The sequence below is a fragment of the Lissotriton vulgaris genome, chromosome 5 (genome assembly GCF_964263255.1).
Source record: "Lissotriton vulgaris chromosome 5, aLisVul1.2, whole genome shotgun sequence".
NCBI classification, from domain to species: domain Eukaryota; kingdom Metazoa; phylum Chordata; class Amphibia; order Caudata; family Salamandridae; genus Lissotriton; species Lissotriton vulgaris.
This window is the reverse complement of record NC_141693.1, coordinates 1,858,644,274-1,858,659,279: the sequence shown is the minus strand read 5'-3', so window position 1 is coordinate 1,858,659,279 and position 15,006 is coordinate 1,858,644,274. Positions and strand designations below refer to the sequence as shown.

The 15,006-nt window shown below is 45.5% G+C and overlaps 1 protein-coding gene across 1 annotated transcript in view; it reads right to left on the bottom strand.

The window, feature by feature from the left end:
• CDK12 (cyclin dependent kinase 12) overlaps window positions 1-15,006 on the bottom strand; it is a 378,297-nt gene that overhangs the window by 344,878 nt on the left and 18,413 nt on the right. The window contains exon 2 of the mRNA XM_086924346.1: window positions 11,731-12,696. Coding sequence (XP_086780472.1) covers window positions 11,731-12,696 — 966 coding nt within the window. The remainder of the gene's footprint in view (window positions 1-11,730; window positions 12,697-15,006) is intronic.

Genomic DNA, 15,006 nt, shown 5'->3' with positions numbered 1-15,006 from the left:
ACATTCTCTTGGGGTTTGCCCACTTGAGCACGGGCCTTGGACGGTGGGTGCAGAGTGGTGTGGATTTCCGGTTGCCCGCCAAGGCAAGAGGTTGCAGATGAACACACCTGGTGTTTATGGGAGACAAAGTCTTTGTGGTTGAAGGCAGGCAGGTCCTCCGGGGTTTTTGAGTTTGCTGGCAGCAGGACACACCGGGATATCGCAGGAGCAGGTTTGAGGGGTGACAAGCCAGTAGGGCTGGGGCCAAGTCAGTGGGCGTGGTCCTCTTGTTAGCTTCAGCACGGCTGTTTGGTCCTTCTTTTCTTGTAGTTTTTTCTGGTCTGAGGAAGCCAGGTTCAGGGTTTCCCCTAAATACTAGGGTGAGGGGCGTTGCCCCCCTCCTCCCTCCCTGGTTGGCAGAGTCCCTCTAACTGCAAGATGGCGGGGAATTAGAGTTGTGCTTCAACTCGCCTCCCCCACCTGAGGGGTGGAGTTGGCAGAGGTGGGCACACCTCACTTGTTTTTCCCACCAGTTCACCAGTCCAAAGTGGGGGTCAGAACCAGTGGGGAAGAGTTGCTGAAAGCAGCAAGTGGCCTTGGGAAGCTCACAAAGGCGGCAAGCCTTTGAAGCTTCCCCTTCGTGAACCCTGCCCATCCTGGAGGAGGAGGCATGGCACCTCGCCCCAGGATGTGCATTGTTTCAGGCCCCCAAGAGCAGCAGGCTCTCGACCCAAGGGGCCAGAAACATGTCTGGTAGTGGAAGCTGAAAGCAGCAACTCAGCCTGGACAATAGTGGTAGTTAGTTTTCAGGGGCCATCTCTAAGATGCCCTCTGTTTGCCTTTTTCATTAAATCCCACACTGGCATCAGTGTGGGTTTAATGTGCTGAGAAGTTTGATACCGAACTTCTCAGTTTTCAGTGTAGCCATTATGGTGCTGTGGAGTTCGTAATGACAGACTCAGAGCACCATATACTCTTAATGGCAGCACTGCACTTACAATGTCTAAGAATGAACTTAGACACTATAGGGGTACAGGGCTCATGCACCTGTATCCTCACCACTGGTATAGTGCACCCAGCTAGAGGGGTGACTAGTCTATGCAGACACTTCACTCTGTTCTGCACCAAAACATGCAGCCTGTAAAGGCAGTGTGTGAGTGTGAAGGTACAGGACCACTAAGGGTGGCACAATAAGTGCTGTAGCCCTTCGAGGCCTTCTCTGGTCACAGTGACCTGGGTACCTGTGGTACCATTTATCAGGGGCTGATCTGTGGCCAGGGATGCCAATTGGGTCTAGGCTTCAATGTAGTTTTAGGTAAAGAACATAGACCATGGGTACCTGGTTAGCAGGAGCCCAGGGCACACTCAGACAAAGCACATCAGCAATTCAGCAAAATGTGGGGGCAACCATGCATGAAGAGGGCACTTTACCACACATAATACTTGCTACAGCCATTGCGGACCTTCTTTAGTGCCAATGCCCTGTGTACAAGGGGTACCATTTACTAGGGACTTACAGGGGTGCTAAAGTCCTTGCCAATTGGTTAACAATTGAACATATAAGGTTTGTTTTAGGGAAAGACCACTGGCACAAGCAGGGACCCAGTGAACATCAGTAGAAAGACATCAGTTGCATAAAGTGGGGGTGACCATGGCAAAAATAGGCACTTTCCTGCACTCTGAAATACTTGTTGGTAAGCTCTTGCTGTCCGTTTTGACTTTAGCACCTCTATCACTGCGCCTCATGAGTCTATGCTTCTCCAAGATTCTTGAGTGGAAACTATATGTTGTTGAAAGAAATTCACCCATCAGTATACAGCTCTCCCATATAACTAAAACCTTTATCACATAAGCGTGTCAGCTGGGATCGACACACGGTGGTGGGAACTGCTTTTTAAATGCTACTGTTTCACTTGAGAATACTGCAGGTGTTAAAGTCACATACTACTTTCACATTATCTACTGCTCCCTTAAATTCCCAAACTATGGACAATGCCAGAAGTTGCACAGGTTCCTGTTTTACTCCCAGCTACCTAGTTTTGAGAGCAACTTTTCTTTTACAAACTTAACTGCTCCCTCAATGTCCCCAGCCTTAAACAAATCTAAGCACCATATATAGTGCATCAATACCTCAGAACAGCATTATTTTATCCCTGACCTTCTATGAATCGTGATTGGAGTCCTCAGCCATCTCCTTGTGTCAATGTATCTATGCCACTTCGTGACGCTTGAAGAACACCTCCATTTTCCTATTCTCTACCTCTGTCACAATCAGTGAACAAGGCCACATTCCCTCAGGGTAAGTAGAGGGATGCCAAACTTCAGGCTCCAAAGTGAAGAATTCTAAAAGTAAATCTCCTAGCTTCTAGTGAGCATACTGCCAGGGAGGCACAGTAGGTAATGGACTTGTGTTAGAATTGGGCAGGCAGAGTGCTTCACTGTTCTGTATGGCTCAGGGGGCTAATCACACTCCAGGGACAAACTCTCTTACTGCTAAACTAACCACCCACACAGAAGTATGTAGCCTTGAAAGTATGTCCAAAGAGGTAAAACTTTATGGCGTAAGAAGGCTCCAGCAGCTTGAGATTTAAAAAAGGAAAACTTTAAAACATTGGCAACTTAACAAGAAAGACAGAACACCATCAAACTAAAAAACAGCAGTTCATATTTTCTTGGCAGGGCATGGTCACAGATCCATTTACAATGGGAAATGGGGCCTCATGGGTCCATACTTGCTCCCACACATTTTACTTCCAGCTGAGTTTAGATTGAGCCAATAGTTTCCCATCCTCTTTAATAGATGAATGAAAAGCAACTTTCATTCTAGTTAATTTCTCCTGTGCAAGCTTCTGGAGTTCTGGTGTGCCACCCACTTACAAGTAAGATTGGAAGACATGGTACCAAATGAGTCATGACCGACTGACAACTTAAGCATTTAACAAGGACCTAAAGTAATGAGCGTCAAAAATTTCCATAATTAAAATAGTGTGGTTGTAATAAGAAGGGAGGCAGGGACACATACTGCTAATGAAAACACTACAGGTCTGAGGATGCTCCAGAGAACAGGATGAGTTTCTTCAGATGACTGAATCAAGTAGCTGATCAAACTAAGGAGTGCAATTTACTATTCTTGTAAGGAAAGTTGCTGTAACCATTAACCTACAGAAAATCAAGATTTACATTTATGGCTCAATGATACTTGGTGGCAAAGACCTTGCAGGAGTCTTGCAATAAATCAACAAAGGACCTGGTATAGAAGACACCAAATGCACACTGTGCAAGAGCAAAATGCTATCACTCTCAGTTAAGTTAGCCAAGGCTGTAGTGGGCTATGCCCAAGAAGGCAGGTTGAAAGCCTCTTATACCAATAGACATACCACACACATACATACATTATTATTAGTTTTCGAAAAGCACATAGCTACCCGATGGCATCCCAGCGCTAGCGTCTAGACAGGAGTTAAGGCAAGGTTTATGCAACTGCTTGTTGGAATAGCCAGGTCTTGAGAAGTTTCCGGAAGGAAAAAGGATGGGATTCAGCCCGAATGAGAAGGAACATTGTGTTCCAGAGTCTGCTTCAGCTTCTTGTCCTTTTTATTTCAATTATTGATTTATATCAATCAATCAGGAGTTTTATAGCGTGCTACTCACACGTGAAGGTCTCAAGACGTTGGGGTGGGGTGTTGCAAGGAATAGCCGTACACATGAAGTATGCTTCTTATGTTTATTCTGGACTTAAACCCTCTGACAGCAAGGAGAAGTAGGCACAACCGCCAGCAAGCAGCTCTGTATCATCAATGCCCACACATTCCACACATACTCAATGCCACAATCTAGAACACAGAGTGGCTCGAGCACATGCTCGAGCCCAACACAACACTTCCCCTTTCTCCCAAAAATAAATAAATACAAGTTTAAAAAAAGAATAACTACATAATAAACAATTAGGAAATACAAAAACATCTTAGTGAAACACAAATCAAAAGTAGCAGCCAGCTATTTGTACAATTCTGACATTAGTTGTAAATGTGTGCAATATAATTTTCACATTTTTTAGGCTCGGTACACACACGTTTAGCCCGAGACACTTCTCCCAAACCAACACTTTTGAATTCTCTCTCAAGGGGACATTCAGGACTAATGTAAAAACTACGAGTAGGCGATTAGTAAGGAATGGTAACAGCATTATTAGGTGAACACAATTCTTTCATATCATCAATCCAGTCACATCTCTGCGCTTGCACTCGATTGTCTTTGGTAAAAACTTCCTCAATATGTCCGTTATATAAAGCAATTCTGTTAGCATACCATACTTTTCCATCACTCAAAAGTGCAGTTACACAAGATTTTAATTACTTTAAGGGGAGCAGAATATTTGCTTTCACCCTTCCGTACAAGCCTCCCTTACTTTAACTAGATCACCTACTTGTAACTTCACTTAACTTCCCTTACATGTTTGTCTGTTTTTCCACCAACATATTTTGTTTATTCTCCAATGACGGTGTCACATCTTAAACTGACCAGGAAATAATCTTCGTACACTTGGACCAACCTCTGTTGTCTTTTGGGCGAGGTGATCTCCCACCCATAAGTTCAAAAGGAGCGTGGTTAGTCGATACACATTTTGTGACTATGTGCACTCACCATTTTCCTGAACTCCTCTTCCCAATCATTATTATTGCTGTGTGATAATTCTATTTTTTTTTTTATCAGCCAGGCTGGTTCTTGATCTTCCACCTAGATCCTCCTCTGTTCCTTGTCTAAGATCACTACACTGGCTTCCAGTAAAGAAGCAAAGTCTTTTTAAGATCCTCTGTCTGATACATAGGCACATGTATGGAAGGGGGCCAAAATACTGGTCCAAAAAACTACACTGGTACCAGCCTAGCCGGGGGCTCAGATCATGCAATGCATCATTGCTTACTCCCCTGAGAATTCGCACAGCCAGAAAAGGAGAACGATCTTTCTCCTTCCTCACCCCGGCATCGTGGAATAAAATTTCTGCTCGCCTACGTATCATTCCCGATCATAACAGTTTCCGTAAACAGCTGAAGTCATGGTTATTTGATAATTAAGCACGTATCAAGAGAGAGAGAGGACTAGAAAGCTAGTCTGAGTCCCCGTAGTTTATATGTGTTATCAAAAGAGACTAGCTTGGAGACTTGCATTGGAAATGCAATAGGTCTCGCAGTAGGAAAGTTAGAGCTATAGGTGTTATTTATTTTTGTTTTTTATTTATGTGTTGTTTTTTCTAAATAGCTAAATTAATAGCTTTCTTCTTTACAAAGCCAATAGTTATAATTTTTGTAAATGTGACACCTCTAGCATTTGTAAAGCAACATGTTTTGTATTAACGGGACTTATATGTGACTTATATGTATTGATATAAAAAAAATCAATGGCTTTAAAAAACAATTAATAAGTAAATAAAATGGATTTTATTTTATATTGCCAATAGCTTAAAGTTTATTAAATATATTTAGTGAAGATGCTGTGGTTGCGCTGAGTGAGGGTGAGTGAGGGGTTGAGGGTGAGTGAGGGGTTGAGGGTGAGTGAGGGGTTGAGGGTGAGTGAGGGGGAGGGGTTGAGGGTGAGTGAGGGGGAGGGGTTGAGGGTGAGTGAGGGGGAGGGGTTGAGGGTGAGTGAGGGGGAGGGGTTGAGGGTGAGTGAGGGTGAGTGAGGGTGAGTGAGGGTGAGTGAGGGTGAGTGAGGGTGAGTGAGGGTGAGTGAGTGAGGGTGAGTGAGTGAGGGTGAGTGAGTGAGGGGGAGTGAGTGAGGGGGAGTGAGTGAGGGTGAGTGAGTGAGGGGGAGTGAGTGAGGGGGAGTGAGTGAGGGGGAGTGAGTGAGGGGGAGTGAGTGAGGGGGAGTGAGTGAGGGGGAGTGAGTGAGGGGGAGTGAGTGAGGGGGAGTGAGTGAGGGGGAGTGAGTGAGGGGGAGTGAGGGTGAGTGAGGGTGAGTGAGGGTGAGTGAGGGTGAGTGAGGGTGAGTGAGGGTGAGTGAGGGTGAGTGAGGGTGAGTGAGGGTGAGTGAGGGTGAGTGAGGGTGAGTGAGGGTGAGTGAGGGTGAGTGAGGGTGAGTGAGGGTGAGTGAGGGTGAGTGAGGGTGAGTGAGGGTGAGTGAGGGTGAGTGAGGGTGAGTGAGGGTGAGTGAGGGTGAGTGAGGGTGAGTGAGGGTGAGTGAGGGTGAGTGAGGGTGAGTGAGGGTGAGTGAGGGTGAGTGAGGGTGAGTGAGGGTGAGTGAGGGTGAGTGAGAGTGAGTGAGAGTGAGTGAGAGTGAGAGTGATTGAGAGTGAGGGGTTGAGGGGTTGAGGGTGGGTGAGGGGTTGAGGGTGGGTGAGGGTGAGGGGTTGAGGGTGGGTGAGGGTGAGGGGTTGAGGGTGGGTGAGGGGTTGAGGGTGAGTGAGGGTGAGGGGTTGAGGGTGAGTGAGGGTGAGGGGTTGAGGGTGAGTGAGGGTGAGGGTGAGGGGTTGAGGGTGAGTGAGGGTGAGGGGTTGAGGGTGAGTGAGGGTGAGGGGTTGAGGGTGAGTGAGGGTGAGTGAGGATGAGGGGTTGAGGGTGGGTGAGGGTGGGTGAGGGTGAGTGAGGGTGAGTGGTTGAGGGTGAGTGAGGGTGAGGGGTTGAGGGTGGGTGAGGGGTTGAGGGTGAGTGAGGGTGAGGGGTTCAGGGTGAGTGAGGGTGAGTGAGGGTGGGTGAGGGTGGGTGAGGGGTTGAGGGTGAGTGAGGGTGAGGGTGAGTGGTTGAGGGTGAGGGTGAGTGAGGGTGTTGCAACTTTTTTTGTTACTTTTGATCCACACTTTTTGTCTGAAATCGCCGCATTAGATAGCAGATGACCGATTATGTGGTAAATACGGCAAGTCCAAAGTAACACGGGAACTGCCACGGCTTCAAAGTCGCATAATTCCAGTGGTCCTGGGTATAGATGGGGCACGTGATGGTTTATTAATGCCTAGGCCGGCTTTACACACACAGGTTCATGTAAAGTGAAAGCAAACCCTCTTTCCCTCACCAACAAGCCATCTGCAGTCTCAGTGCAAAATAACATTGTCCATTACAGGAAGTGAGGTTTATTCTCAGGGGATACTCAGTACGTGTACTAACAGCATGGCCCTCAGTGCTGAAGACAGACGCTGCTGTCGACATGGCGCGGTTTTATTTGCCCCAAAAAAACATGCACTAATGTATATTTATTTACAAGTCGTTTTATTGATTTTTATGAGCAATTTGCTGAAGCGATAACGTGCAAGTTCACCTAGATATTGCTAAGAGTGTTGGAAAAATCTAATGGATTTATTAAATAATGGGCAACAGCCTCTGGCAAAGCAATTGCCGTAAAAAAAAAAAGTTGTTTGCTCTGTAAATTGAAACTAGTTCGGTCCGGGATTCTCCACCCTCTTAGTGATCGTCTGGCCTGACCCGTCTGTAGGCTGTCAATGCTTGGAGAGAGCAGATCGGCTGGGGGAGGGGAGGGGGGATCAGATTGCCACATGTATGCAGGAACAAGGGGGGTTTCTAGCATTCACTAGTGCACAAATAAGGAAGGCTTTTAGTGCGGGTGTTTTTTTATTTTGGGAACACGTCATACGATTTGTTTTAAACCTTTAACCAGCAACAGAAAAGAGAAAAAATATGTTTACATTTTTTTACCACATTGAAAGAATGGCCGTTTGCAATCATGCAAGCTGCGTGGCGAAATGACTCCGTGTTATGGTATGGCCGTTTGCAATCATGCAAGCTGCGTGGCGAAATGAATCCGTGTTATGGTATCAAACTGTTAACAAGACGGAGGGAAGGAAGATAAGTGGAGGGGGGAGGAGAAATGCGACACGGCGGGCAGGGGAGGGGGCGAGGGGGGAGGAGAAATGCGACGTGCGGATGAGGGGGGGTGGCCGTCTGAGGCGAGGTGGCGTCGGTGCGGTGAGAGGCGGATGTGGGGCGACACAACAACAAAGAATTTATTACCCATATCATTGAATGTTTTAAAGGTTATATTGTCCACATTGTTTATATTTGCGAAGAAGGGCGCAGTTCAGCGACTTCTTCCGCCTTTATACAAGCGTTGGTGGAGGTCTAATATGCTTTTTGATTGGCGGAAAAACGTTCAATCCGGAAAACGTTACTACGAGAACACGACGCGTTTTTCTTCGCGTTATTCACAGCTCTTTGATCTTATCGTGTAAAGCAGCGAAAACAAAGCAACATATGGCTGGGGAGCTGCAAAGACCGTAACACGGCGGGCTGGGGAGGGGGCGGAGCGGGGAGAGGGGAGAGGTGCGACACGGCAGGCAGGGGAGGAGAGTAGGAGGAGGGGGGAGGAGAGTAGGGGAGGCACGGCCTAGCGGCCGTGCAATCAAGAAGTGAGGGGGCGGAGCTGGGGGAGGCTGTGAGAGAGAGTAGGCAAGGCAGGCGGCTGGGGGCATGTGCACGCGCTTTTAAGCTCAATGCGCATGCGCATTGAGCTTAAATTTCTCGTGCACTGCAAGGAATCGCCACGATTCCTTGCAAGTTGGTTAAAGAGTGGATAAGCCCCCATAGTCTCGCAAGCTCGATGCGCATGCGCATGGACAGGCGAGACCTAAAAAGGACCAATATTGTTAGGACTCTGATTAGATTGGTCATGGGCACCTCGTTGGCGAGTTCATGAAGCCCTCACTCACCAACCTGGTTGGTGGCATGCTTCATCATCGGGCCCACTCAGTCACACCTAATGTGTCCCGGGTGTGCTGCGACGCCTGATTACAGCGGAGCTGGAATTTTACTGAGAGTGCAGTGTGAGGTGTAAAGTGAAGTGCGAGTTAAAACGGCTTGGCGAGGGTCCCAGTACCCGAGGGTAAATTAAATTTTAATAACTGGGCCCCCGTTAGCAGTTAAAATAAGGCTTGGGGATGTTTAAGGGAGGCGAGTTACTACCTCCTAAATCCATCAGTTGGTCGACATGTTTCAGCCAGTGCCTTAAACTAAATTTGGCTTTCCTCGGGGACCTTTTTAAAATAGAGTATAGTGCAGGATAAAAAGGAGTGTAATCCAGGCTGTTACACTCACTAAGGTGTTTCTCTAAGTGTGAGAGGGGTATCCCTTCTCATATATGCACTTAGATATTGCAGTCAATGCTTCCAGGAGTGAAGCGGTAAGGGGTTGACCAGCTTTTCTGGTCAGAGCCTGCCTTGTACCTGTTGCACCGTCCTCGTACTCCGGTCCTGAGGAAAGCCAGATTTAGTTAAGTCAGAGCTGTCTGCAAGCGCCATGCGACTCTTAAGTGATTTGTTGCTCTATAAAAATGTGCCTGATTTGATGAATCGCTCAACACTTCCGTTGCCTTCGGGATGATAAAGAGAATGTAAATGTAATGCTTTTATATAGCGCACGAATCACCCCCGAAGGAGTCTCAAGGCGCTGTGCACATACCGCTGTGGAACCCTTCCTGGCCTTTCCCTGTGAAGTGCCCACTCCTGGGCACCCCCAAGGTGAAGCCAGGCATCCTAGCGCTGTTGGGGCAGTTGTGGAGATTAAACAAGCTATTGCCCAGAGTTGCAGAGTGGCGAGAATTAGGCACCGAGGCGAGAATTATCAGGTCCGGGTAAATTGAGCCCAAGACCCGCCGAGGTAGGAATTGAACCCTGGTCCGGGCCAGACCTCTGCATCAGGGTCTGCTGCTCTAACCATTGAGCCACACTTCTCCACAAAAGTGGTTCTATGTACAATGCCAGTCTCCTTGATAAAGGTTTTAAAATGTCTACCCATAAATCCTCTCCCAAGGCATACTGTGAACCACAAAGGGATGTAAAGTGGGTTTAAACGTGACCAAACTCGGAGTGGCGTAGAGTGAACTGGTGTAGAGTGTTGAAGAGTACAGTGACATAGTAGAGTGCAGTGGTGTTGTGTAGCAGCATAGAATTTAGCAGCATACAACGTAGTGTTGGAGAATGCTGTGGCGTAGGTTAGAGGTGTGCATACTAGAGTGCAGTGACGTAGAGTGTGAAATGAGGTAGAGTGGCGTAGAGTGCAGTAGTGCAGATTAGAGTGGCAGAAAGTGGCGTAAGGAACAGTGGTATAGAGTAGAGTGCGGTGGTTTAGAGCAGAGTGGCGTAGAGTACAGTAGCATAGAGTACAGTGGTACCGAGTATATTTGAGTGGCGTGCAGTGGACTGGTGAAGAGTAAAGGGGTACAGAGTTGAGTGTTACAGAGTGAAGTGCATTGACGTAGAGTGCAGTGTTGCAGAATGGAGAAGAGCGGCGTAGAGTGGAGTTTAGCCGTGAAGATTGGAGTTGCCTAGACTGGAATGGTTGAGAGTGCAGTGGTGGAGAGTACAGTGGCGCAGGGGGAAGAAGACTAGAGCGCAATGGTGTCAAGTGGAGTGGTGTAGAGTGAAGTGGCATAGAGTGGAGTATGCATGGTGGGGTAGGATACTGCCATTACAAAAACATTTTTATCCCCTTACATGCGGCGCACATTTTCGCGCTGTGCAGGCGATCTGAATAGTGGGCGGGATTCGGATGGTCCCCAGCCGTCCTCCGCACACACCCGTGACGTCGGACGGGGATTGCAAGGGGTTGATTGAAATGAACAATACACAGACATATAGTTTTACTAATAAAACTATACAGCACACAAACGGTGGAAACTGCATCACCTAAGGTAATGATTTGTTCTGATCATCTTCAAGTTGGTTTCCAACACACTTCTGAATTACCAAAATATTTCCTTCATTTTTGTTCCTAATTCTGATATATTCTGAAATACTTGCACAGTTCATTTAAATGTTGTGTGTTAGAAAAAACAGCCTTTCCTCCCCTTAGTATCCAGCAAGTTTGCAACATAAATCTTCTCAATTTGAAGTCAGAAATAGAAAAGGAAACACCAAGCTCACTCGGAAGATAGTGCCTGACATATGACCTCAAGTCTTTGAATGCGAAAATGTGACAAGAAAAAGATTTACATGTGTTTACAGAAAGGAGTACTAATGGAAGAATACACGGGGAGTTGGGGTGAAACAGCTTTGCTCCTTAGGAGGGACAAACTCACCATGGACAGCCTAAAATAAAGCCAGCAAACACCAGGCCAGAAAATGTGAGTTACAAAGACAATGGTAAGCAAAGTGCGGAATGCATTCCCAGGGAAGCTTTATGAATGTACCCAAGAGGTCTTTAGCGAACCAGACAGCTGAGCTCTCTGGTAGGCCTCAAGCTAAAATGAATTAACTCATTTACGTAGAAGCAAAGCGTTTTTAGTTGTTTCCACTTAAGGAAGAAAATGGGTGTGAGGCAAACATAACACAAATTGGCGGTAAGGAGTTTTTTCTTAGACTCATATTTAGATTCTTCAAGAGTGGAGAAGTCTCAGACAACCCAAGGTACAAACTGCCCTCCTAGAAGGAGACTTTAACTTTTTTATACAGAAGGTCTATTAAGCCATATAAAGCCCTGCCAATACTGATCCTAAAGGCATGTGGTCCCACAGCAGCTTTATTGCCATGCCACCCGTGTATGACTTTTTCACTCAGCAAACATCACCTTTTCATAAATCAGTTAAAAGGTCCACACAATACTACAAATAATGCAAAACAATCATATTGTGTCCCACCCCTACAGTGATCTGCCTTTAGGCTAGGTTCAAGATATAGAACTACCGTACATATACATACATTGGGACTACTTGTGGGCAGAGAAGTGCAATGGCTTCATAAAAGCAAAATTATTCAATATCCAAGTTTTACAGAGAGATTTTAAATTAGCTAGCAAGATATCAAAGTCTTACCTCTCTATGTCATCCTCACCCGGCAGCAATGGTGGAAGGGGCAATGGAGGAAGGGTGGATGTTTTTAGAAGCGGTATAGCAACAGTTAGTGACATCTGCGGTTTTACTGTGGTCTGCACAGATGTTTGAGAAGTGGTTGAAGTGGCAAAATCAGACGTCTTCGAGTGGTGAGAGGTGGTTGTTAAAGAAGTAGCCAAAGTGGTGGGAAGCGGTAGAAGTGTCACAGTAGGCTGTGGTGGGAGAGGAGGCGGTTGGTTCTGGACAGCAGGAGATGCAGGCAAAGGTGGCATAGTGGGGGTCTTGATAGGAGAGGAAACCTCTGGCAGTGGAGGAATAGGGGATGCCACAACAGTTGGTGAAGGAATGCTCTCCTGTTCGGGCTCTTCTGTAATGATGTCCAGTGGAGTGGTAGGTTCCTCCTTCACTGGTACACTCTTTACTTCTTCAAGTATTGCTGGAGAAGCAGGTGCAGGGAGAGGGGCAGGTAAAGGTGAAGGTGAAGGTACCGGCAATGGTAGAAGTGCATCTGCTGCCACAACAGGCTGCTTAATCTCAGAGTCATTAACCTTAGTATCCTCCTCCAGTGGTGGTTTAGAGGCCATATTAATACTTACTACATTGACAAGCTCTGTATCAGAATCAGTTTTGTCAGGCTTGACCATTTTGGTAACCTTTTTAGAGTCCGCTGTTGCAGCCAATTTACTTTCAACAGAACCAATGTCTTTTCTAAACAGCAGAAGAGGTGAACCCTTATTCTCCCAGCCATCAAGTTTCCCTGCAGCTGCTGCTGCAGCTGCCCGCTCCCTCTTTTTTCTGCTTAGTTCAGCCCCGAGGCTGGAGTTCAAGGGTAACCTAGTTGGTGAGATACTGGAATGGCGACTACGTGAACCAGACTTTTTTTGTTTCTTGTTTCGAGATGAAGAAGCTTTTCTTCTAGGGCTTCTGCTGCGGTCTTTCAAAGACTTTCTGTTAAGAGACGAAGATGAGACAAACATTAATTTATTTTTGTAGCATTTTAGTTAATGTGCAGGCATCACAAAGTAAACATTAGCCATAAATTAGTAGTAGCCAGTCGACTCAGTTCTTGGGTATATCATTCAAACTACATACGTAAAAGCCACCAGCTCACAAAGAGCATTATCAGTTACAACACATACAACCAAAAATATGCATATATTAACATACATTCCCTGTACCTTATGTTTTGTAGTGCATTTTTGATTCAAAGAGAATGTTGATATTGGAATTCATGGTTGCACTGCAGTTGAACCGGAGCGGTCTTGCCTTGAGGACGGATTGCTGTGCTGCTTCAATAAACTTCTAAACCTCCGTTTTGATTGGAATATATCATTACAACAATGGCGACAAATTAGTGAGGTATCCTGTCATCATTTGCAGCACAGGTACGGGAAATAACTCGCCTACCCACGGATTTGGAAATCTTATTCTGTGTTACTTACTGGATTGTATACCCAGTGTTTGGATACTGCAGATTTTCATCACTGAAGAAGAACTGGATGTGTGCATGCAATCCCGGGATTATACTTTGCATTGGATTTCTTTTACCTGTCTTGCATCACTCAGAAGCAAACAGCCTTTGGAGGGTGTTTGCCTTTGAAAAGCACCACCGACTGCTGGCCATTCTTTCACAGAATCTTCATCCCGCAGTTGCATCTTGGCAACAAAACATTTTGGTGCGAGTCATCGGAACATAAAATGTGCACCCCTGTAAGCGCATACGGGTGCACATCAACAATGTGGGCAACACGCATTATGTACACATCACGCTACATGGTGCCCGTTTTGGATAGGGGATATTCACAGGAGAATATAGGGGGTGTCTGCAGGTTCATTTTTCAGGCACAGTTACACTTTTATTCATCTGTCCTAGTGATTAATTCAGGTGAAAACTTCACGTTAGTCAGTACATTGAATATTTTGTTTTTTCCTCAGTTGGATAGCTCAATTCATAAAAAAAAAAAAAGTACTTCCCTCAGTTCTTTCCATACTACATTAAGTGTATCTGTACTTCAAATTCTGAGGCAATTTTGAAGAAAATTAACTGCATCGACTGAAGAATAAACATAGGCTATGCAGTTTGAGGATTTTTTTTACCTATATGGAAGCAATAGATGGGTGAACGAATGGGGGCAGAACGGAAAGAGCGTTTTTTGTTTTTTACTTTGTCTCAGATCTTAAGGTCAAGTGGTCTTCAGAACGCTGTCTCAGGTTAGTCCACCTGAAGGACAATATGAGATGGGTAAAAGAAGCTATTTTACAGATGGAACTGAGATTCAAACTGACCACTAGCTTGGTTTTAAACAGATTAAAATTTTACACAAGAGTTCGAAAAGAGGAGTCATTTGATGAGCTTTGTACTGCGCATTGATGACGCCACCATTGTGATGGAACGTTTTGTACACGTGGTGGTTGAGTTCAAAGGGAGAAGGGCCCAAATCAAGCTTTATGTTACTGTGAAAGAAGTGAATGTATTGGGGTGCAGAGACCACTGAAGTTGGGCATAATGATAAATCCCCAGTGCAAAGAGCCTGTAGTGTTGTGCAAGGAAGTTTATGATGAACATGTCATTCACTTGAGAAGACAATGGAGAAAATTGTCTTAAGGAACGTTTTATGAAAGTGTTCTGAAGATTTGGGGACGTTGAAAAATTGTACGCAAGCTTAAATTGAAAAGTAATGCAGCTGGACAAAATTTGAGGGATGTTCCAATCAATGCGAGATATGCTGAATGAGTTGTTTAAAGCAGGGATCATTGAAAAGTGTCGGCTGAGTGGGTTCCTCCAATCGTTTTACCCACAAGTCTGATCAAAAGTTGAGTTTATATGTTGATTTGAGGGCACTAAATGAAAATATATTGATTACCATACTTTAGCCAATATCAACGAGGTTGTTTCTATGTTGGACGGGGCAAAAATATTCTTCACTTTGGACCTTTGGTCAATCTTGCTGTTTTGGCTGATGAAGCCAGGCATCTAACCGCATTTATCAAACCACATGGTTTGTATCAATTTACAAGAATGCCATTTGGCCTGGCCACTGTTTTTTCAGAGAAATAAGTTAATATTTTTAGAGACATTGACAAATGCGTAAAGTGTTTCCAAGATGACATTTTAATATTTCCTAGGAATGATGAAGAGCACATGCAAAGCATGGTTGAATTTAGAGAAGCATGGTTTAATGCTCAAGGGTCACAAGTGCAAAATGATAATAAAAATAAAAAAATTAATTGGTGGAATATCTGGGCCACACCTTACCT